Source organism: Xenopus tropicalis, chromosome 5 (assembly GCF_000004195.4).
Source record: "Xenopus tropicalis strain Nigerian chromosome 5, UCB_Xtro_10.0, whole genome shotgun sequence".
Lineage (NCBI taxonomy): Eukaryota > Metazoa > Chordata > Amphibia > Anura > Pipidae > Xenopus > Xenopus tropicalis.
In genome coordinates, this window is record NC_030681.2 from 90494177 (window position 1) to 90519993 (window position 25817).

At 37.3% G+C, this 25817-nt stretch overlaps 1 protein-coding gene across 1 annotated transcript in view; it reads left to right on the forward strand.

Moving 5' to 3' along the window:
• Nucleotides 1-19901, forward strand: part of impg1 (interphotoreceptor matrix proteoglycan 1) — a 105870-nt gene extending 85969 nt beyond the window's left edge. Inside the window, exons 13-17 of the mRNA XM_031902889.1 lie at nucleotides 1180-1991; nucleotides 3333-3549; nucleotides 6999-7209; nucleotides 14749-14809; nucleotides 19738-19901. Of these exons, the coding sequence (XP_031758749.1) occupies nucleotides 1180-1991; nucleotides 3333-3549; nucleotides 6999-7209; nucleotides 14749-14794 (1286 nt within the window). The 3' untranslated portion in view covers nucleotides 14795-14809; nucleotides 19738-19901. The remainder of the gene's footprint in view (nucleotides 1-1179; nucleotides 1992-3332; nucleotides 3550-6998; nucleotides 7210-14748; nucleotides 14810-19737) is intronic.
• Nucleotides 19902-25817: the final 5916 nt, after the last annotated feature.

Below are 25817 nucleotides of genomic sequence, written 5' to 3' on the forward strand. Positions count from 1 at the left end.
CACATTTACAAAAGCACGAACGCTCGAGCATTCATGCGAAAACTCCAAGCGTATTTTCGCCAATTTTTTCAGGCGTCCGCACCACGTTTTTGCACGGCGCACGACTTTTTCATATGCCACACGACTTTTTCGGACGTTTGCACGAAAAAATCGGAAAGGTTTTACCACTGTTTACAATTGTTTGGTACGAAAATTTTGTGACTTTCGGATCACCAATACGATATTATCGTGACTAATGCGATTTTTTTGTAAGCATTTTCGTGATATTTGCGATCTTCCGAAATTTTCGTTTCCAATACGATTTTTTCCCATTCGTGATTCGGATTCGTGGATTAGTAAATGTGCCCCTAGGACAGTGCACTTTTCTTACTGCCTCAGTGTTCTTAAATGACCCCTTAGGTCTGTCATAGAGCTGTTGCTCAAGCAACCACAGATCTCCCCACCATAACATAAGCAGTTGAGTACAAGTCATGGTTCATATTATTTATGTTCCCTGTGATAATGTGATCAGGCTGATAGACTCTTGTTCCAATAACTGAGTTAACAGGATACATAAATCACAACTGACAGGCACAACCACACTATAAAACAGTTGTCATCAACAATATCATATAATCAAATAATAATAGGTACAACAGTGGCAGGTAAGAAAATGGACTTGCATGACATGAATTACAAAAATCTATTTATTACAAAATGTAAACATATATCCTGGTTTTCTTTTTTAAATGATATCCCCTTTGCAATGAGCCCTCTGTATCTGGGGTTAAAAAGACCTCAATGTCCTCTCTTAAAAAATGTCCAGACACTGTTGTTGATGGCACTGGCAAAAAAAGTTTTTTGCGGTGGTACATAAAAAATAAAGCATTTCTCCCAGTACAAATCGTGATGTAATGAAAGATTAGCAACTGATTGGGGCCTGATCTTCACTGATACTAACCGCACCCAGGCTCTTTAACCAACAATGGGCACTAACCAGTAGCAATAAATTAGGCAGAGTAATGAAAGTAAATGTTTTATAGGTTGTCATGGGTTAATAAAATTGGCCCCAACGTGTCTTGGGTAATGTGTTGTAGAAACACAATTTAGTCATTGAGGTCTACTTCTTTTACAAAACATATAAGCGCATTTTATGTATGATTTATGCCATTACATTCTAAATTTAATTTTTTTATACAGATAAGCTACTTATATCTGAGATGGGGCCATCAGGTGACTATGAAGAGGACCTATCATATTCTCCTCCCACCTCAACATATCCTGCTTCCATGTTCTCTGAAGACAGCATCTCACCTACAGTATCACTTTCTGCTAGTACCATTAAAACATCTGCATACATAGATTCAAATGATATACTCTCTACTACACCAAGCATTGGAATGCAGTTTGAGGGACCTACCATAGACAATCCAAATAAAAGCTCTCAGCTCACCGCTGCTTATGAAATAACAAGCCCACCTGTTGCACCAGTATCTTCAGAAGTTAGTGATGAAAAAACACTGACAACTTCACCTCAAATTATCATACCAAATAGTTCTGAAAATAATCAGCATATTACATCTGCATACCTTCAAGGTGACATGGCAACTCCACCAGTGACATTCACAGACATTTATAACACTAATGATCCTGATGCCATTGAACTGGGTTTCCTAACACCAGTTCTAACAGACCACAGAAGTGAAACTACCCTTGCATCAGAAAACCTAGTATTTGAAGTTACAACTGGGGTTGACAAAGCTACTATAAGAAGTACAGATGAAAATGAATATAGTACTGAAGATATATCTGGTGATGGCAGCCTCTTTAGTTTGACCTCAGAATCATCTGCCTTGGAGCATTCAACAACTGGCTCTGATGCTACAGTCAACAAAGGCAATGAACTTGTGGTGTTCTTCAGCCTTCGAGTAACAAACATGCCCTTTTCTGACGATCTATTCAATAAAAGTTCCCCAGAATATAAGGCACTAGAACAACAATTTTTATACCTGGTGGGTACATTTTAATTGTAAAAAGTAGAATATTCCCTCTTTTTTTCTTCTGACTCATTCTAGACTATAATTTTCATCCACCTGTCTTCTTTTGTCATTGTCTATGGTGGATTATCTAATGGAAGCTATTAAAAAATACAGTACAAAAGGTTTCTCAAACTAGAAGGAACAAATTAAGTGAATTGTTAAATGTCTTTTCAAAAGAAAATACAGTAATCGCAACGTGCCTCAGTTGTAACAAAATGTCTTGTGTTCCCAATAGTTAATATGTAATTACAGTACAGAAGTGATACTTGACAGGCAAAGTATTTCTTTAATTTAATGGAAGTGTCTGTGACTTATCATTCAGTACAACAGTAATTTGTGTAGAGATTTCTATTGTCAGAATGGTAGCTGTGACCTTGGCATGCATTTGCAGCATTGACCTCCAGCAGTATAAAGATGGGGTAAGGCACATGAAGCACCCTTCACATCTTAATTACACTGCCACTAGAGCCTTGCCCAAATCAATGAAGACAGCCATATTTTTCACTATAATAATTGTTATAGACTGTTATGCCCGTGTACACAATTGCCTCAGGATATGAAAGCAACGTCAAGGGGTGTAACAATAGGGAAACTAGACCTTGAAACTGCCTAGGCCTGGCTTCAGACTTTAGATAACCCAGCACTGCAAATACAATACAGGTATGGGATCTATTATCCGGAATGCTTGGGACCTGGGGTTTTCTAGATAAGAGAGCATTTCATATTTTGGATCACTGGACCTTACGTCTGCCAAAGATCATTTAAATGTTAAATAAGCAGAATGGGATTATTTTGCAACCCAAAATGAAACCCTTTCTAAAAATCTAAATTAGTAGCTTAAAATGGACTCTGTGCAAGATGGCCTTTCCATAATTCTTATGTTTCTGGATATCAAGTTTCTGGATAAGGGACACAATACCTGTATATGTTTACAAAGCAGTTCATCTTTTAAACATTTGGTGGGATCTTGAAAGATTTTGCTGTGAGGCCCAGAAATGTCCAATTATGTCACTCACTATGGCAGCTTACACTGAAAGCAAAACTCATTCCAAACAATATAGTTTGATCTCATACTGTTGTGTTTTAAAATGAATTACTTAAGTACGATTTCTGATATCACAAAATGACACTAGAATAACACCGATTCCAGGAAACATAGAATCTATGTAATGTGTCAGCAACATGAAATCCTATGTATGTTATGGATATCTGGAATAAATCCTCAAAAGATTTCAAGTACTGAGATAATAAACTTGCATTTTTTTGTCATCATTAATAATAATCAAGCATTTAAATGACTTTTCCTTTTTGCAGTTGCTCCCATATCTTCAATCAAATCTAACAGGATTTAAGGAAATCGAAATCCTGAACTTCAAAAAGGGAAGTGTGATTGTGAACAGCAAGTTGAAGTTTGCTAAATCCGTGCCCTACAATGTGACAAAAGCTGTTCAGTGTGTGCTGGAAGATTTTTGCAATGCGGTGCAGCTCCTCAATTTAAAGATTGATAGTCACTCACTTGACATTGAACCTGGTAAGAATATAAATGATGTTACGAATAACAGGATTAATAAGAACCCCATCTGTTTGTTAAAAATCATTACCAGGGATAAATCTGAAATATGTAAATATGAAACATTTAAATATTAATTTACCAAAATATTAATATTCTACATTCTAAAAATAAAACATTTTATGTTCCTTTCTCACATTTCTGGTGGTTTAGGGTCCAGAAACAACAGAGAGGCACAGGAACTTATGTTTGACCTAGTTTAAAAAGGAATAGAAGAAGAGTATTTGTTATCCAAGTAGGCTTCCTCTGCATTTACATTATCTTTTTCAAAAAGTAGCGAGGCTGCATCTGAGTGGCATATGAAATTGACTTTGGTAAAAAATAATAAAAAAAAGATTCCTAAACGAGATATCTTTAAAGAGTAGAATCAACCTTCCTCCATCTTCCCTTATTGCAACATCTAACAAGCACTTAGAAAATCTACCAAGCAGCTGCCCTGAATTGTGTTCTGAAGGGAGGTTTGTAATAGAATCTACTGCCACTGCTGCTCAGAGCACTGATCGGGCAACTCGTAATTGCTAAGTGTGTATTAGTACATGCAATAGAAAAGGTATGGCCAGTTTCACAGTCTTCTAGCACAAGAATGGATTTAGCCATGTGCCCTAGAGAAAATGGTAAGTGCCTACAGCAAACAGTGGAGAAGGGAGGCCGATGGTCTAGTGAGATGATAATAAAGGTAGGATCTAGAGGAAAGAAGCAGACGAGGGAGTAGAAGACACAGAGCATAAGTGCAGTGTGAAAGGTTGAACAAATGGGTAAGTCTAATGGAGTCAAAGAGAATGAATAATGGAAAAAAAGAATCATGGACTACAGAGAAAATTAATTAATGGATTTAGCCATGTGTCCTACAGTAAATAGGACATGGCTATAAAAAAACAGCAGAGAAGGGAGGCTGATGGTCTGGGTGAGAGGATAACAGAGGTAGGATATAGAGGGAGGGAGCAGGCAATGGAGCAGAAGACCAAGAGCATAAGTGCAGTGTGAAAGGTTGAAAAAATGGGTAAGTCTAATGGAGTCAAAGGGCAAAGGTGTAGCAGATTAAACATGAAAAGGGATATTAAGAATGGGAAGAGAAAAGAAGAAAGCAAACAAGCACAGTGAAAATACAAAATACAGAAAGAAAGAAAGTTTGAGTGAAAGTAGTAGATTTTTTTCCTATCCCATGGAAAGAGATAGTAAGAGAATATTTATCTCCCCTATAAATAACATTGTAATTATGTATCTTTGTTACAAGCCCGGTGGTAAACCTAGCACATAATGAGTCTAGGGCATCATGTCAGTTGCTAGTACCTGGTTACATCCGATTATAGCTGTGTCTGTATAAATATTGGAGACATAAATGTGCTACTGTATTTAAATGTAAGGCAGGCAATACAAAAGTACAAACTCTAATGTGATAACGCCCACTCCTGTAAAGAAGTAGGTGTAATCATAATTAGTACTAATACAAGAGTGACAAACATTTCTAATTGGTGCATACTCTGAAAGTTTGAAACTGAATACCTAGCAGTGCAGTACCAAGCGTTCCTCCTGCAGAAACTCACAAAGATGCAGAAATGGGGAAAAAAAACAAAGCAACTGACTGCAGTGGTTGTTGCACAACTTAAGTGTGTGGCTCCCTTGTTTTCCCATTGATATGCCTCATAAAAGACACTTACCTGATTAATAATGACCAGCGATAAAATGGAATAGTATAACATTACTAACATATCTTTAAAACGTAATGTTGAAAATAAAAAATGTTTGTTCAATATTAATAAAATATTTGCTGGCTAATCATGTTTTTAAAAACAGGTTTGAGCTTCATAACAAAAATAGATCATTGGAATGCTTAGTGTCGCAGTGCTTTGCTTCTCCAAGCAAATTGGAGCTTAATAGCATTTCTTTATTGTGCTCACTCACACCAGGGTTATCATTTTCCATATTCAATTTAAATTGTATTAAATAATCAGCCATAAATTTGTTGTTTGTCTCTCTGTGTGCTGTGCTGCTGTTCGATGATGTTAGAGAGCCGTACAAATGAATTAGTGGGCCATTTGCACAAGTTCAGCAAAAAAAACAATAATGGTTTAATTAAAAGGCTGAAGTAGCTCCAATACAGAAATGATACACAGTATATCATTCAATAATGCAATATAAATAAATACACTTTGCCAGGAAATCATCTCTGCAAATATTGATGTTGGTGAAGAGCAACTGAGCAGTGGGGGTCACCCATCCTCCTTACAGCAAGGTCCTCTGTTGATTTTAAGTGATTTTCTTTACATTTTTACATTAATGCTCAAGGTGTCTACTTTCATATTTTAACTTTTTTTTTTAAAGAGCCAGTACAAAAAATATATATTTATTTAAATGACCTGAACCTAACAAAAACTGAACTAATGATCTTTCCGTCTAAGCCCGGTCGATTCGGGGCGTTGTTTGGGGGTGATCTTTGACTCCTGTCTCTCCTTCTCTGACCATATTAACACCACTGTCAAAACCTGTCACTTTTTCTTGCGCAATATAGCCAAAATCCGTCCCTTTCTCTTTACCGCAACAGCTAGGCTGCTCATGCATGCTCTCATCCTATCCCGACTTGACTACTGTAACCTGCTACTAACCGGCCATCTTTCCCTCTACAGTCTATATTAAATACTGCTGCCAGAATTCTCCTCCTCTCATCCAGGAGAGTTCAGGCCCTTCCCCTGCTAAAGTCCTTATCGTGGCTTCCTATTAAACAAAGAATATCTTACAAACTTCTTCTCTTAACCTTCAAAACCCTGAATTCCTCTGCTCCTCACCACATCTCTTCCCTTGTGTCTCCATACGTTCCTGGCCGACTCCTTCGTTCCTCGCAGAGCGATCGTTTGGTTGCGCCCCCCACTACTACTGCTGTTTCCCGCCTTAAACCTTTCTGCCTTGCTACCCCTTACATTTGGAATGCCCTCATCAGTTTATATGACCAGCCTCATTTTCTGCTTGATATTTTGTGGCAACCCCTAAGTTCAGCTTCCCAACAGCTGCTCAGAGCCCACAGAGCATGTGCAGTGTCCTGAACAGTTCTAACAGAATCCAATATGAAACTTGAGGCTAGTGCAGTCAGTTTAGTATATAAAATAAGGCAGTTTTAGCCATATTAATTTTTAGGGTTTGTTTTCCTTTAAATAGCCAATTCCAGTAATTAGAAGGGATGCCTGGATACTTATGGCCATATAGTGCATCATACATAAAAGTATCAAGGATTAAAGAACAAATTGAAAGATTTTAAACAGGTATAAAATCATAAAAAATCTGCTCTTTATCTTCCAGTATTTCACAGTATCTACTATTATTTAAACAGAAAAAAGCCAAACAAAGCAAAAACATTTACTTCACTACCCTGAAGATCCCTGTAAAAGTGATTGACCATGTTCCTCTTTCTATTCCAGCCGACCATGCAGATGCATGCAAATTTATGGCATGTGACGAATTTTCAGAATGCTCAATAAACTCCAGGACAAAAGAGGCAGCCTGCCTGTGTAAAGCTGGTTACAAAAGCCTTGATGGGCTACCATGCCAAAGTGTTTGTGAGCTGGAACCAAACTATTGTGCTGATGGACAGACCTGCGAAATTGTCAAGGGGCAAGGAGCAGTTTGTAGGTAATATCCTGATGATCTAATGTATTTAAAATAGTCTTTGGTATGTTAAATTGCCTTTGTAATTATTGTTACAAACTGTCCCGATAGTGTACATATTCCACCTTTCTATAAGGTATTTTCCACCCTTGGGTTTATTCTTTCTTGTTTTAACTAACTAATTCATTTTTTGTTGACAAGTAAATGAAACATTTTTTTAATGGCTTTCAAATTTCTTTTTTTAATTATCTTTTTATTGCATGATATGCATAGAACTCAAAATAACATAAAAGAAGAGAGACAAATTAGAAAAGATAAAGTAACAATACATCAGCATAGGAACACAGACTATACCGGGAATGTCAGCTTTACAAAAGGGTTCCTTTTAAACTGCAGTAAGAAGCAGAACTTAGATGGGGATCACACTTCACACCATTGGAAGTCACGAGTCTATCAAGATCCTATTGCAAAATTGATATCCATCCCTTAAATTCCAATATGGCCCTCATCTCTCCCAGATCATAAAGTCTTATATTAAATGAAACAGAATTAAAGAGAAGGAAAGGCTAATAAAGAGTTAATCTAAAGCTGCAGGCATACCTTCAGTTCTGTCAATAGTGCCCTTAAGTCTCCCCATATTTCACCTGTTCAGATGATCAGAAGCCAAACAGGAAGAAAAAACCCTGAGCTGTGTAAAGAAAGTTCCCATAATGCCTGACTCCTGCACCGAGACCCAGACCAATTGTACATGCTCAGTTAGTAAGACTATGGGGCACATTTACTAACCCACGAACGGGCCGAATGCGTCCGATTGCGTTTTTTTCGTAATGATCGGTAATTTTTTGACTTTTTCGGCGTCTTTACGATTTTTGCGTAAAAATGCGAGTTTTTCAGCGTCTTTACGATTTTTGCGTAAAAACGTGAGTTTTTCGTAGCCATTACGAAAGTTGCGCAGAGTCGCGATTTTTTCGTAGCGTTAAAACTTGCGCGAAACATCGCGCCTTTTAAGTTTTAACGCTACGAAAAAGGCGCGACTTTGCGCAACTTTCGTAATGGCTACGAAAAACTTGCGTTTTTACGGAAAAATCGTAAAGACGCCGAAAAACTCGCGTTTTTACACAAAAATCGTAAAGACGCCGAAAAAATCGCAAAAAATACAAAAAAGTTGCAAAATGTTGTTTCCAATCGGAATTTTTCCAATTCGGATTCGAAATCGTGTCTTAGTAAATCAGCCCCTAAGAGTTAGCTTTTTGCTGATTGGCTCAGATCCACATTCTTAAGGGGGGGGTGGGTTCTTAGCATTCTTGAGGGAGGGGCGAGCAGGAGAGGGGAGAGAGCAGAGAGCTGTGTGTCTCTGGCACATGAATTACAGACACAACAAATCTTTTGACAGAGAAGTCAGTGCAACATTTCTGTGAGTGCTTATGGCTGTATTTGCATAGACCTTTCTGATAAAGCTTACTTAGTTTTTACTTTTCTTTCTCCTTTAAAGTTTATCAATAGTAAAGGAAACAGCTGAATTCAGTTTTACAAAGATGAAGTTTATTGAAAGGAAATGTAGTTCTAGGCAACTTTCCAATATGCATTAATTAGAAATGTTTTTGCATTTGAAATCACTGTCACTGCACACATGGCTCTGAGGCAATGTTGCAAGTCAGCTGATTAACAGAACTGAAGGAGACCCGACTCCTTGTTACATGGTGCTATCTGTGTGTCCAAAGACATTTTTATGGCCATCTATGAGTAGATTGTAGCATTACGTTTACATTTGTAATGGGGTCATTTACTAAGTGCAGTTCAGGATGCAGTGTGCTAAAAACAGGTGCAATCCATGCAAGAATTGCAGTACCTGTGATCACCTAATACTAATTACTACTACAGTGCTATATGTGTTCAGCATTTTGGGTTCAGAATAGTGAGTCAGGCACGCCTAGGCATCATTTATATATGTGTATAAATCAGGCCAAGCCACAAGAGAGACCTATGCTTACTTCCTGCAGTAAGCAATAAGGACTGTTGGTTCAGTAAGGGCAAGGCTGCCTTACACCCACTGGTACTAGAAGTGGTTTGTTTCCAATCTGATGGTAGATGCAGAGAGAATTATCGAATTGTTTGGGAGGGTGCCGATCCCTCCAGCATTGGGCCTCTCATTTTTGGAGTACTAGGGTGTGTGAGGAAGGTTTCCAATCAGTCTAGATGCAGAGAGCAGCCAGACCCTGTCCACAAGTGCTTCCTAAATAAGCACTAAGGGGCATATTATTGCACTATGCCCCATTAGAGTTCTTGATCATTATAGACTGATTTTAATTGATTGGGGATTTATCATTTCAAGTAACAAATGTGGCCATATTTGATTGAACAAATTGTGGCGAATCAATGTTTTTTTGAGCTATCATCTAGAAGCACTATAATAAAGCATTGATTAAGTAGAAAAAAGGGACTTTGTCAAGAAAATGGCTTGACATCTTAGACCAGTCGAGTTTTGAGGAGCCAGAGATAATATTACAAAATATTTGTTTTGTTGAAATCGATCAAATTGGCCTGTCATCTGTTCTGGAAATATTCTTAATTAGATCGCTGGGAATGCTGCAGGAAACCCAAAGGATTTCTCTTTCAATCTCTAATCTAATCATATTTATACACTTGGCTCATATCAGCCCTCCCACCCCCACCCTATATGGAGAGCCCATTTTGCTATATTGTGGATACATGTTTTCTGGTATCATGTTTTGTTATTTATATTCTCCAAAATAAGTCCTAGTGTAAAAAATGAAAAAATAAAGATTAAATAGACTCTTTTAACATGGTGACACCAAGAGAAGGATTAAAGAGCATGGTTACAAATGCAGAATATTGTGTGTTGACATTAAACCAGGAAAGACTAAAATATTTTATAGGAAAGCAAAGAGCAGCCAAGCCATCAGAGCGGTCTGAATTCTCTTATTTATTTGCACTGCTGCATCTCCTCTGACCTTTCTTCACTGCTGTTATTTTGTCATTTTCAAACTTTCACTAATCTTTGTAATAAAAAATACAACACACGGCATATACCATTTAAAAAATGATTGAAAGGACAGTCGTTGATAGAAAACACTTAGTAATAACAAATGGCCAATGAAAATACCAGCTGAAGTATATGTCTCCATCAATGATTCATAAAATTATTCCTCAATTCCCTGTCCAGAGAGATGAATGCGATGTTTGCTGCCTAACCTTGGACTATCACAAATCTTTTATTTTTTCAGCAAATAAACATTAAGAAGGATATTGTATAAACATAGAAACCAAAAATGATAATGAAATGGTTATGTAATATGGTACAATGAAGTAAATACAACATAAAAACCACAGCTGACCACTTACAGAAATCTTTTTGAGGTTTTTTATCTAAACCAACCAACAACCTTTGGCAAATTAGCCAGCATCCACCCAAAGGTAAATAGGCAGTAAAATAAATGAGTGACGGAAAGAGCCAGAAATGGTAGAATTTCAGTGGCATGCCAACTAGGAAGGATAGGAAAAGGCCTAAGCCGACCATACACTTGAAAATCTGCCCGTTTGGTGCAGTTGCTGACTCTTTCCCTGATATGCCCACCCTAGGGCCAAATAATAGGTTTGCAAAAATTGGGATACAGGCTACCAGGTGAAGACTGAATCAACAAGCCAATGTGGTCCCTGATCCAACTGGAAAATCAAAGCTGCCTGATCAACACCTGGCTGATTTTTTTAGCCAGATATTGGTTGGGTAGGCCCATTGGAGTGCCCCATACACAGGCAGATAAGCCACAGAACTGGTTTGAAGTGCTTAAATCAGCAGCATGAATCTAGTCCTGTGTGAAACTCTGTATTTTGGCATTAGGTAAAGTACTAGAAAGGATTTAAGTCAATACTGGGAGTCACAGAGGCCCCAAATGCCCCCTTACCAATCCACTGCCTATGGCATCTTGCAGCAGCCTCCCTGGCATTTGTCAGAACCCACAGATTTCTGGTCTGGGTCCAATAACTGGAAGCTGCAAGGGATATTTTTTAAATAACTGGCGAATGAAGAATATAACTGTGAGAAATGTCAAGTGTGAATTTTTGTTCTTATTTATGCTAATTTTTTTCCCATTTACAACTTGTAAAAACTATTTTATAATGTTATTTATTATTCCCAACATATTAGGTTGACAACTTCAATACAGGTATTAAAAAGTAACCTTTTTAGAATAAATGCAGTTATTCACAGGCCGTTTAGCACTCTGAGAAAACTTGCCTATAAATCTTTAAAAACCTCAGTTTGAAAAGCTTTGTTTTGTATCTATAAGGAAATCTTATGCTGGGCCATAAAAAAGCCACAACCAGCTGCAACCCGCATTCTTGCCACAATCAATATAGCAATCAACACTTTGGAGCTCAGATACTAAAGAATAAAATAAATGTTAATTGCCTATACATGTCCGGTATCAGACCGAAGCCATAATATTTCAATCAAGTTTGGTTCCAGATTGCTTGATAATATTTCAATCTATAATGTTCATGGTAAGAGCTAAAATTTAATATTGTGGAAAATCAGGTCTGATTGCTAAAGTAAGTATAAGTGTGTTTAAAGAAACATTGAAAGATCATTTACAAAGTGCCAGGCAGCGTGTACCCCATAAATACTGCACAGCCTGCATTCAGCAGCAATGTATTAAAGGGGGTTGTTCAACTTTAAATGAACTTTTATTATAACGTAGAGGGTGATATTCTGAAACATTTTGCAATTGGTCTTCATTTTTTTTATTATTGTTTGTTTATTTTTTTTATTATTTGTGATTTTTGAATTATTATGTTTGAGTCCAAACTGATCTAGAATACAGGCAGTGGTTTAAATGAAAGACTGGAACATGAATAGGACAGGTAAGTAGTAGAAAGTAAGTAAAAAAAAAAAGGTAACATAACTATAGAATTGTAGCCTCACAGAGGAATAGTTTATTGGCTGCTGGTCAGTAAACCACCCCTTTAATGTAGGACAGGTAACGCTTCTTTTGTCTGTGAGTTAAACACCCTCCCACAAAGGAATGTAGCTTTCTAAACATAAACAAATGTTAAATATGGCTGCCCCCACTCATCTTGATTAACAAATGAAGAGAAATGAGCATTGGCTATCATGTACAGCTGCATATTTAATAGGGCGAAAACATGCCCCATATCACCTTGATTAGACATACAGACATTCTCTTTAACACTTTCTTTGGGTAATCAGCCATCCATTGTTACTATGAACATTTTAATTAAATATCATTAAGAATACTTATCGGGAAGTTTTGGTATCAAATGTGATGGCTTCAGCGTTATACATGGTACGTATAGGCTACTAAAACTGCAGAGAGAGAAAAGCCATGATTTGCTCTTTGAGCCATTGTTCTCAAGCTGACAATGAAAAAGTCTTCATTATCTCAAATAACATGACTGTACTGGAATAGTAGCTGAATGATTTGCTCTACAATCAGGTGCAATTATGAGCCTCTTTTTATGGCTGCCATTTATGACTTTTGTATTTATTAATGTGTACCACTTAGATGGGTTATCTGCAGCTCTCCAGCTGATTCTAGATTTGCTAGTTGGTGGAAATACTAAAACTAGCTAAAACAGCTGTACTCATAAAATCTTATGAAACAATTTTCAGCAGATGTATGCGGGCCTGCCAATTCCAACCAATAGCTATGCACCACAGATATTGATCGGTTCATCAGTCGGGAAGATTAGAAAATTTCATCTGCCAATGCACTATATTGGCTGTGCATATTGCACTGGAAGATAAGGGAGTGAATTGGAGGCACAGTGCCTCTTCATTCACTTCCTGCTGTTCCATCCTCTTTATTCACTTCCTGCTGTTCCATCCTCTTTATTCACTTCCTGCTGTTTCATCCCCTTAATGCACTTCCTGCTGTTCCATCCCCTTCATTCACTTCCTGCTGTTCCATCCCCTTCATTCACTTCCTGCTGTTCCAATCATGCAGACTGTCAGCCTGAAGTACAAAACAAGTAAAAGTTGGTCATACTACTTATGGTAATGGTCCATTTGGTGGATGGGCTAATTGGTTGGACACCATACAGTAGGGTGACCAGTAGGGGTGCTGCTGCCATGAGGCAAGTTGAGAAACTCACTTCAGGCAGCAGCGCTCCCAGTGTTACCAGGGGTGGCAAAAGCCTCTTCTGATAACTTTAAGAGCCAAATTTTAGTTTTTAAAACCAGAAATTTGGCTCTGCTAGCTGGACCCCCTGCAGCGCTGTAAAGATAATTGTGGGGGACAGCATCAAAGGAGCATCCCCAGGAACCAGAAATGCCCCTGGTCACCAGATCACTTGAAAATTCAGGGACACGCCTAACAAATACATGTTGCAAGGCAGCACTGATGACATTTAAAACGCACTGCAATCATTTCAGCTCTGCTAGCTGGATTTTTTTAGACATGTCCCAGAATTTTCCAGTGATCTGGTAACCCTAATACAGGATCTGTCAGTGTATAGCCACCTTAATAGTTTTAGTTTCATACCACTGCCAGTCATTTCCTGTACCTTTTTTTGTTGTAGGGATGTATAGTGATTTGCAAATGACAAGTTACATTTACAACTCACTTTCAGTATTAAGGCACTTTAATGTGTCCTGAAAACATTTAGAAACTGCAGTATACCATTGTATTGGGGTTGTTAGACTGGAAAAAATATGTCTTTTGTTTTGCATACGTTTATATACAAAAATAATAGATTCTAATATGGCAGGCAGTGTTGAGCAACCTTGCAATGCCACTTACATATTTTCATAGTGATGTATTATTTCTGACTCACAGGTATGTAACCTATTATCCATTTTAGATGTCTCAAAGTTAAACACTGGTTTTACAATGGAGATCATTGTTCAGACATTACAGTACAGAATGTAAGCATCACTGTTATAATTGCTTCACTTGGAACTCTGGTTCTGGGGTTTATTCTCATCAAACTTGGAAAACTGTATGGAGGACACAAGCACAAGTCACAAAAGGAGTAAGCCACAAAAAGTTTTATTAAAAAAAAACACATATAAAGAGAACATGGTTGGATATCATAGCACATATACTCACACAGATTGCAATATTTTGTTATAGAGTAAATGTCAGCAGCCACAGACTCCTGAATTCTGGAAAAATAAGCCCAGCATTAAACCATGATGAAAGTATGAAAACACCTTATACCACTACAAGTGCCTTCAACAGTTCTGCAAGGGACACTGATCATAGAGAGCTGCACACACTTCAACACACGCAGCAAAGTGTTAGGAGGTAAAGGTGCCTGGAAGGTCACCTCAATCTCTTTTAATAATATATAATTGCATGCAGTAGTGTAGCTGCTACAGTCTCTATTCCTTTATACAAGACGTGAGAAATATAATGGTAATTGGCTTCTAATGCATCCCACATTTATGCTTTCAGAACGCTTTTCTGCGGAGCCTAGCAGCTTCTGAAGACAGGCTCCATTTCCCAAACCCTAGCTACAATGGTTTTTACTATGATTTACTATGCTTAAATATATGTATATCTTTTATGTGTTTTTCTGCAGGTCACCAGAAATTTCCTTTGAACCAAAACTGAAAACTGGAGTATGAAATTTTCTTTCACAGGTTTGCAATGCCATTTTTAATTTTAGATATGGTATGGGTTTTTGTCTGTTCTTATTTTTCCCCTGTATAGGAAAACTATACCCCTAAACAATGTTGTTCTATATAAAAATGTATTGCATATGTAAAACCCTGTTTCATCTAAATAAACCTTTTTCATAAAAATTTACTTTTTTAATAGTATGTGCTATTGGGTAATCCTAAATAGTAAACTGCCATTTTAAAAATGTGTGTGATCCTGAGGGAACACACAGCCCATCAAGAGAAAGGATGCAAAGGCAATATTTTCTGATAGATAGATATATATTCTAGTTTGGCAAGATTCTTTAACAGGCCACTTAATATGTTATAAACTGTTTCATTCTGCAGGTATAGTTTTCCTTTATATGCAAGAAATGTTGAAAAAATAGCATGTTTATATTAAAGGAACAGTAACACCAAAAAATTAAAGCGTTTTAAAGTAAATGAAATATAATTTACTGTTGCCCTGCACTGGTAAAAGTTGTGTGTTTGCTACAGTAACTCTACTATAGTTTATATATAATAAGCTGCTGTGTAGCCCCGGGGGCAGCCATTCAAGCTGGAAAAAAGGAGAAAAGGCACAGGTTACATAGCAGATAACAGATAAGTTCTGTAGAATACAATAGTGTTTTATCTGTTATCTGCTAAGTGCCTGTGCCTTTTCTCCTTTGAATGGCTGCCCCCATGGCTACATAGCAGCTTATTTATATAAACCATAGTAGTGTTTCTGAGGCAAAACACCAGTTGTACCAGTGCAGGGCAGCAGTATATTATATTAGAATTTCTTTCATACACTTGAATTTTTTTGGTGTTACTGTTCCTTTAATATAAGAAGAATAAACATGTCTCTATTGTGTTATCTAACCGCATAGGGGGGCGCTTATGCCATGAGGCAAGGTGAGAATCTTGCACCAGGCAGCAGCACCCCTCAAGTTACTGGGGTGGCAAAAAGCCACTAGCACTAGCCATGCGGCCCCCCCCTGGACCCCCTCTGGCGCAGGAAAGGTAATATATGGAGGGGTAAGGGTAAAAGGGGGCAGCATTACAAGACAAGAGCCGTCTCAGGGTGGCTCATGGATTAGAATCACTCCGACCCCATACTGAGTTCACGTTTTCAGTGTAAATGTAATCCTGACACTTGTACAGGTGCTGCTGAGCTTGCAATTCACTGATTTACAAAATAGCCTATTTATTTTACAACTAATGATCACAGAATAGAATTGGATTCAATTATTCCTTAAAATAACTTGCAAACAGTAAGCCATTTATCTCCAGAGCAATTGCCACTTAGAATCAGTAATGTGTAGATGAAGTATATTGCATTAAATCAGCAATCAGTTAGAAGCACTGGCTAGGATTTGTAATCTATAGATAACTACATCCGGTCAATCAATACATGAAGTGATTCACAATGTGCAACTTACACAGACTAAAGTTTAGGCACTTATAGATTAACTGACCCAAAAGGTTTGGACTGTACAGAAACATGCCGAGTGTCATCAGTCTATAGGGAGTTTATACATTGATCAGGCAAACAGAGACAAAAGCCGAAATAACTTGAGGATTTAAGTGAAACTATGAGAGAGAGTTTGCTATTTACATGACATTTAACACACAAATCTTAAACCTGACAGGGAAAATTAAATGTGGAATGTTGTCCTGATAGGAAAAGTGACCTCTACATCCTAAAACTGACAAAAAGGATTCCTTTGTACTATGGGCCAACCAGCACTGACTACTGACTGCCAATGGCTGACAACATTGACTTATTATGCAAACTTATTCTAACTTCTAATATTTTGTATCTCTCAAAGACAGACTCAAGCAAGTTTAGCTAAGGCATTAGAAGCTGATCATTCCTTTATATATATAGCAGCGGTTCTCAACCTGTAGGTCGGGACCCATTTGGGGGTCGAACGACCCATTCACAGGGGTCACCTAAGACCATCGGACCATCGGGTCACTGCATTAGGAAGGTTGAGAACCACTGCTTTATAGGGTCCTTATTGCTCTGACAAAAAATCTAGCAGTGTTTGCATCACAGATTTTTATAAAGGCTTTGCCACATTGTCAAGATCATGTGTCCACTTGTTAATATCATTTTATCAGGCTAATGAATTTACTAGAAAGACAGATCTATTATGATCAGAAACAATGGAATGAAGCATTAATTAAATATTAAAAGTATTTGTATTATTGATAGGAATGTGTAAGCATTACACAGTTTTCATTTTTTGATCTGCCCAAAGCCAGCCCCACACCATGGAAAAAGTGTCATTACCTTGTACAGTAAGGAAAAACTATCTATCATCTATCTATCTGCACACACACAAACACAGTATGTATTTAAATAATGGCAAATTGACAGTGAGGGGCAGAAGTAGTGGCACCCAAAATACATTAAAGTGACAGACACTGGGTAGTGGCAAATGTTAGTAGGATAGATAACTCTACAGTCACCCCAAAGCTTCTGTGATTTGTAAAGCATATTTTCCCCCTGTGCGATTAGTGTATTTTAAACAGGATCCTCCCCCCCCAGTCAGTATATATGAAAGCAGCAGACAACATTATTTTATTAGGAGGCATGCACTATTTACTACCTGACAAAAAGCCTTCATAAAAAAAAAACTGCAGGTTTCCTAGTGGAACACACTGCCATTTTGCAGAGCTATATCACTCAGGCTGTTTTTCTAGCCCTTGGTTATTTATTATGTAAAATGTATTCAATGTGACTTTGCAGAATCCAGACCAATTAGAAGTCAGCAGCTTTGTTAATTATAATATGGTAGTAGTAGATAACAGGGTCAGACTGGGGGGTGCAGTGCCCACTGCGGCTTCTGCCTCAGGTGCCCCTGCACCCCCCAATGGCCCCGCTACCTTCAGCCCCCCCCCCCGCAGGATCCCCCAACACTCTCCGAACCGTTTCCCAGAGCGCGCCTAAATTAAACTCACCTGCGGCGCATGGAGGGGAAGGAGACTGGTGGATCGTGGAAGCGCCCTGGGGGATTCGGGTCTGGGCCGCCGGGGCCTACCGGGTTTTTTCCTGGTGCCCCAGCAGCCCAATCCGACACTAGTGGATAAAATGTAAGAATAGTGGGGTTTTTTTTACATAAAATGTATTTTTGTGTATGAAATACAAGCTTGGGGCTGAATTTAGATTAATGGTGAGGTGTAGCAAAACGATATTAATGCTAAAAGGTTTCTTTTTTTTCAGTATATAGATAAGAGTTAAGGCTGAAATGGAAAATGTATACACATTCTAAGGATAAGCATTGCTTTCCTTGAGCCCATTACAATGAAGTATGCAGGGAAATATTGGCAGACTATGTATGGAAATATAGTTAGAAAAACAAGGTTGGTTTACTGTGAAGCAATTCTACTTTTTAAAAGATATTCCAAGGCTAGAGCAATGCAGATGAATAACAGGGACTGTGGTCAGGTTTGAAACAAATCTCAGCATGGCCTGTTGGAAATGCAGAGTACTATAGTTTTACAGCAGATTTACACTAAAGAAATTATTGTACTAAAAATTAGCAGACTTTTTTTCTCTACAAAGTGAAAAAAATCCCTTCACACACACACAAATATATATATATATATATATATATATATATATACACACACACACATCACAGAATGTTTGGGGAGACTGTAGTGTATATATATATACAGGTATATAGCGAACCCAGGGTGGCACTCTGCTTCAGCTCTTAGCTCGGGTGCAAGGTAAATGATTTAAATATCCAAAAAAGACCAGCAACACCGAGTTATATTCCAAAAACAATCAATTGTGTATTCTCAAGAAAGGTCCCGATGGGGACCGAAATGTAACGTTGGCTGTTCATGCGTTTTTAATACACAATTGATTGTTTTTGGAATATAACTCGGTGTTGCTGGTCTTTTTTGTATATATATTATATATATATATATTTATGCCTAGAGACAATGTTCTCATTTTATCCCATGTGGCTGTTGTATCCTTCAAGTACCTTGGTTGCCTAAGGCAATATTAATTTGACATAAATCCATACTAACAGCAAACCAGATAGATGTATTGGGTTTATTTAACACAAAGGGAGCTGTCATTGATATAAAGTTGCATCCACACTGGAGTGCAATCTGCAAAGTCCTTTTTCTCATTTCCTCATTATTCCAATCCACTCTTTAATCTCTGTATTTCTTCTTTTAAATATCTGTAATAAAGATCTTTTGTGCAGAGATCACATTCCCTATGCACTCTTTATTGCTTGGTAGTGCCAGAAGTCTGAATAATTAGGGTCCTTTAGCATAGTTACACAAATGCATTTTGTGCTAAACTTGATCATAGCCTATGATTAAGTGCACTACAGCACAAACATGTTAGGCTTTTTATGGACACGTAATGCTTAATATATATACGTTCTTACTTCATTAAACCATCATAGTTGAATTTTTTTTTTTGGAGTGCTTGTCTAGATTTTGATGACATGGTCCCAGTGTTTCAACTGGTGAGTTCATACCAATTGCATTTTCAAGGGATCATTTCCATATCACTTAGCTCATGCCCCAAACCAAGGATGTCAGCAGATTTGGTGATGTTAAGATTTGTACCACAAGAGGATGCAGAATGAAAGTTTCTGTAGTGTCAGGAGGCACACTGAAGGTAGATTTGCAGCATTTCATGAGGACTTTCAAGGTGGTTTGACATATACATTTTTTCCTTGAGGCCAGAGTTTAAAAAGATATCTTGTAACGCTTTCTACAATTTGGATCACCATACCTTTTTTGTTAATCGAAAAACATTTTAGCTTCCAATAATTCCAATAGTGTGGTTTGGCTACCAATAAACCTGTACTATAGCTGCAAGCCATTAGAAATTTATACCAATTTATACTATTTATAGTATTTATACTGATCCCTTTTTCTTTCAGATTGACCTCCCAGAACAAAGGAAGTTAACAAGATCTTTTGAGAAGAGATATATATTTTTTGATGTTGTTGTTTATTTTGTCTGAGAGAATGACACATATCTCATTTATTCCCCTGTACAAATGGTATACCAATTCATACATAAAGAATAAACATCTCAAAAAAGTGTCATTGCCAAATTGGGGCCCTGGAAAATTTGCAGTTCCACTAGTCCATGTCCAGTGAATCCCCAAACAATAAAAAAAAACAGAATCAGAGAGAAGGAGTTCTCATAATCGGAAGCAAAGTAACCTTTATTTATGACCTTAATTTATCACCACACCCCAACAAAAAGAAAGAGCATGCTGTTAATCTCCTCTGCTATTTTGTCTCCTTAATGCATATTATATATATATATATATATATAATATATATATATATATATATATATATATAGTCTTGCAAAGAATCGGCACTCACCAGTATTGGGCACAGGCTGGGTGCTGACAAAAATAATACATCAAACTCAACAGTAAAAAGCACTCACAGCTACAGCATCAATCAGGTCAGTGATTTATTTCAGCATACCATCTACGCGTTTCGATCACCACAGGATCGTCATCAGGATATATATCAGGATATATATATATATATATATATATATATATATATATATACACACAGTATATACATGTGTGTGTGTGTATTTTGCCATGTGGTATGCCAGTATTCATATAAAAAGAGGTGAGGGTGTTAGCCCTGTGTGGTTGCTCATTACTAGGTTACAGGTTTCAGCGGGAATAGAAACCAACCAATTTAGTATTGGGTTTATTAAGGCTGATCAGGGCAGCATGAGACACAATGCCTAATACACTTTCAAACATTTTTAAAACCATATTTGGAGGATAATGGCATACTCAGTAAGACAGAAATGACTAGGTTTCAGCATAAGGTCTCTACAAGGCCATTTAAATGTGTCCCTACAAATCATACAGGCAAGATTATATGGGTCATGTATGAATGCAGCTGCAAGTTCAGCCCTGCTAATATTACTAAAACACACACTTGCATGCATTTAAATACATTAGGTGCAACTGCAGCAGGCACAAAACCAACAGCAGTCTAAATCACGCCATGCATTGTGGGGACGTGATTATTTCCATCCAAATTTGTACTTTGCACTTAAAATTAGCCTTTTCTATTTCTAAGGGAAATCCTCCCTGAACCCCCTGGCACCACATAAGGAGAAAGTTGGAAGAAAGTGCCTTGGGAAACAATACAGACATTTATTTCACCAACTGAAAATCGTTTTTGCAGTAACGTATGCTGAAAAAGGGGAGAGAGATCTTACAGCTTGCCAACGCTTTCTGGCGTCAATAGTTTTTGTTTTTTTTTCTTTGCGTGGGTTTCTTTTGTATGAATGAATAATGCTTGCCACTTAAAACCTCATCTATTTTTTTTAAAGAACCAGAATGTGCGCAAGGAAAAAAAAAAAGCGACTGGTGCAAGAAGCCATGTGCGAGATTAAGATCTCCCTTGTGTTTTTAGACATCAGTTTCCATGAAGACAATCTTTGATAACAAATATTTCCCTAAGGATTTGGAGCTGTTTCTTGTTTGAAAGCAAACATGTCATTGGTTGTTATGGGTTAACAGAAGTGAAGCATTACTGCATTGCTATATAGCAAGTTAATGAGAACAATTAGCACCCCGGTGCACTTTATCAAAGTCAAATTAATGATATTGTATTATGAAAATGGATTTGCAAAATAATAAGCACTGCTATTTTAATTGGAGTTTAAATTAGTGCCCATGATATATATCTTAACCCTCTGGTTTTAAATGGGAGCTACAAGTGGCTGGAGATTTGAAGTTGAAAGGGTTAGATTACCTTTAAATGAACTTTTAGTATAATGCATATATATAATATATATATATATATATATATATATATAATATAATGCATATTTTGAGACAGTTTGCAATTGGTATTCATTTTTTATTATGTATGTCTTTTTTTAATTCTTTAGCATTTTGTTCAGCAGCTCCTCAGTTTTGCATTGCAACAGCTATCTGGTTGCTAGGGCCTTATTTACCTTAGCAACCAGGCAATTGTTTAAGGAGAGACTGGAATATGAATTGGTGAAGGATTATTTATAGATTATTTATAGAAAGATAAGCAATAAAAAGTACCAATAAAAAGTACCAATAAATAACTGCTGTATAGCCTCAAAGAGCAAAAGTTTTTCGGCTGCTGGGGTCAGTTACAACTAAAATGAGTCCGAAGATGAAGACAATTTATAACTATAAGAACTAATGGACACCAATTACAAAGTTGCTACGAATAGGACATTCTTTAACTCACAAAAAGTTAACTTAAAGGTGAACCACCCTTTTAATAGCAGGAAACCAAAGTATTTTATTAGTTCAGAAGACTGCAGGCTGCTGGGTAATGATCCCAAAGTTGCAGGATCTAGACTGATACATGTCGGCTAGAACTCTGTGCGTGTTTTGCAGCAAATATACTGTAAAGTGAGTTTCTGCTAATATATATTTGGCTCTCATAGAAACATTGGTTCATTTTTGGGAAATCGCACCATGTATAATAATAATAATGCAAACACTCAGTACCCTGCCAGCTCATGTCAATCACATCATTCTTGGAGCCAGTAATATCTCTCTGTGTAGAGATGAGAACGTACAGTACTTATCTGATCCCTAAATATAAGGTGTATTACATTTATATTACAAGACTATTAAAGAAAATATATAGATATTATGATACCATCTTAATGTAGAAACTATTAAAGCTAGCGCAGTTTCCTTAAAGCTACCAATAAGTCATGTCTGCAGTATCTGCTTACCAACTATGTTTTCTTATCTGTGATGGACTTTTTACTTTCTGTTCTCAATTTATTGACCAAATAAAATGACTTCATTACTTGTTATTTGTAAATGCATTTGTGTATTGGTTTGTTAGTCTTGGCCTAGAGCTTCGAGTCACGTGTGAGAATGGGCTTGCAGATATAATCCCTAGATGTCCCTGTTGGCATCACTGCAATCTTACTCCTTTAAAAAATGAATATAAAACTAGTCCTTGGAAGCCTAAAGATGTTGGGAGCAATCTGTGTGAGTTGGAAGTGACAGACAGATTAAAGGAATACTGACATAGGAAAATATGATTTTCTAAAGTGCAAACAGATTTTTTTATATTTCATTTTGACTTTTTACATGGGGCTAGCCATGGTCTTCATTTCCCAGTGTGACGCAACTATGTGACCTGTGCTCTGATAAACTTCAGTCACACTTTTCTGCTGAGCTGCAAGTTGGAGTGATATCACCCCCTCCCAGCAGCCGATCAGCAGAACAATGGGAAGGTAGCAAGATAGCAACTCCCAGAAATCCAAGTCTGGCTTGGGACTCCTCCAGTTACATGGGAGTAGGAGAAACAATAGGTTACCTGAAAGCAGTTCTAATGTGTAGCGTTGGCTCCTTCTGAAAGCTCAGACTCAGGCACAATGCACTGAGATGGCTGCCTACACACCATTATTACAACTTATACATTTGTTGGTTAAAGAATAAAAATTTTAAATGGTAGAGTGAATTATTAGCTATGTAAACAATGTAATTTAGAAATAAAAAGTACTCCATAAAAATCAATACACAATCCCATTAAGAGTGAAGAGTTTCAGAAGCTTTCTGCCCACATGGTACAAGTAGGTAGGTACAAGTAGTTGGTACTTACAAAGCCACTACGTGGGCAAGGCACCAAGCTCTGTCTGGCTGACGAAGCTTATGATTACAACTTTTTTTTATGAAATGCTTTGCATTCTGTGAATGAGCCCAGTACCTGAAAGCTAATCATTTTAAACCAATTGCATTTTTTAGCTCCAGGACCTTGGGACTTTTCCCCCAGCTCCGCACCGTACTTGCATAAGAACAGCATTCAGTGCCGCTTCAATAAGCAGGCATAACAGAAAGCATTTCATGCTCACAGAAAAGCATATCTTCTCTAAACATTCAAGCACATTTCCCTTCCCCTGCTTATTCAAGCAAAGCAAAAAGGTGAAAAGTTGTATTCTTTCCGACTCATTCCATTATCACTTTGCAATTAGTTTTTCCGGCATTATGCGAGGTTTCATTCTAAGCACCATGACACCTTTGTCAGGGAATGTGTTTATTTTCTAACAATACAGTACACTTTATGAGAGATCATTTCAGGTAAAACATAAATAAAAAAAATTTACAGCTGAGATCAAGTTTTAAAACCAACATCTAATAAAATCTATATTATTCAGGAGAGAACACAAAGAAAATTGTTCCACACAAATTAATTCATTTCATAATGTTGAAGTAGGTGATTTTACCAACTGAAAGCCAGTGCCATTTTATTCATGAGCAACGTCAATGGGCAAGTTAGTGGAATATATTTATCATGCTGTGTAAAAAGTGGAGTGAAGCATTACCGGTGATGTTGCCCTGGACAACCAATCAGCAATTAGATTTCAACAGTTAGAAAACCAAAGCAAAGCATCTGATTGGCTGCTATGAGCAACATCACCGACAATGTTTTACTCCACTTTTTACACAGCATGATAAATATATTCCACTAACTTGCCCACTAACAACCCTTAAGGCTGTGCTTGTTAATGCCACACTGCTCACACGTGTTTCTGATACAGATACCTTGCACTAAGGGCATGGGTCCCCAGGAAATTGTAACATACAATTTAAAGGGGTGGTTCGGCTTTAAGTTAACTTTTAGTATGTTATAGAAGGCCAATTCTAAGCAACTTTTCAATTGCTCTTTATTATTTTTTTTTTTTCTAGTTTCTGACTCTTTCTAGCTTTCAAATGGGGGTCACTGACCCCTGCAGCCAAAAAGCTGTTGCTCTGTGAGGCTACAATTATATTGTTATTGTTACATTTTATAACCTATTTTTTTTTTATTCAGGCCCCTTCCTATTAAAAGAAAACTATACCACCAAACAATGTTGGTCTTATATACTGTATGTATGTATATTATTATTTAAATGTATTGCACAAACAAGCACATATATGAAACCCTGCTTCATCTAAATAAATCATTTCATATCAATATACTTTTTAGTAGTATGTGCTATCGGGTACTCCTAAATAGAAAATTGCCATTTTAAGAATTAAGGTCCGCCTCCTGGGATCATAGGATTCACAGTGCACACAAACAAGCCAAGGCACACATACATGCTAGGCCCCATCAGCCAATTAATGGACAGAGTTTTGTCTTTTGCATCCACACTTCCTCCTGTTACAGTTAGAGTTGCATGATTTCCTGTCAGGTGATCTCTGAGGGAGCACACAGCCCATCACTAAATGGTGGTTCAAGGGATGAAAAAGACAGTATTTACTGATATATATTCCAGTTTGGCAAGATTATTTAATAGGTTACTTAGCATAATATAAACTATCTGTTGGTTAATTATTCATTCTGGGGGTATGGTTTTCCTTTAATACCACTCCCTGGTTGCTAAGGTAATTTGTGCCCTAGCAACCAGATAGATGTTGCAACTCAAACCTGGAGAGTTGCTCCAACAAAAAGTGCAATAATTAAAAAACTATAATAAAAAATAAAGACCAATTGCAAATTGTCTTAAAATATTACTCTCTACATCATACTAAAAGTTAACTCAAAGGTGAACAACCCCTTTAAGATGCTCCTTTGATGCAAGGCCAACATCTAACAACTCTAGCCAGCATTTTTTAAGAGTTTGCTTAAAACAAGTAATTACGTACAGGCAGGTTATAATTTAAGACACTTTTTATAAATGTAGATATTTATCATTAACAATATAAACTAATTCCCTCCCTTCTACATTGCTGATATCATCAATAAGCTGATGCAGTTCTTAAGATTTACACAGTGACACCCCAGGGGGGCTACCTTAGATGTGGTGAGGACAAGTCAAAGTGCAATGCATTCATTCCTTAAGTTGCCTGCTGTAAATTTCATTTTAACATAAACCTATCGGTGTTGCATTCAATTTCAACCTAATTTAAACACCAGTCTTGGTCTGAGGACTTCAGTCAGTTAAATAAGTGAATGTGTTGATAGGAAGGTTGGTGTA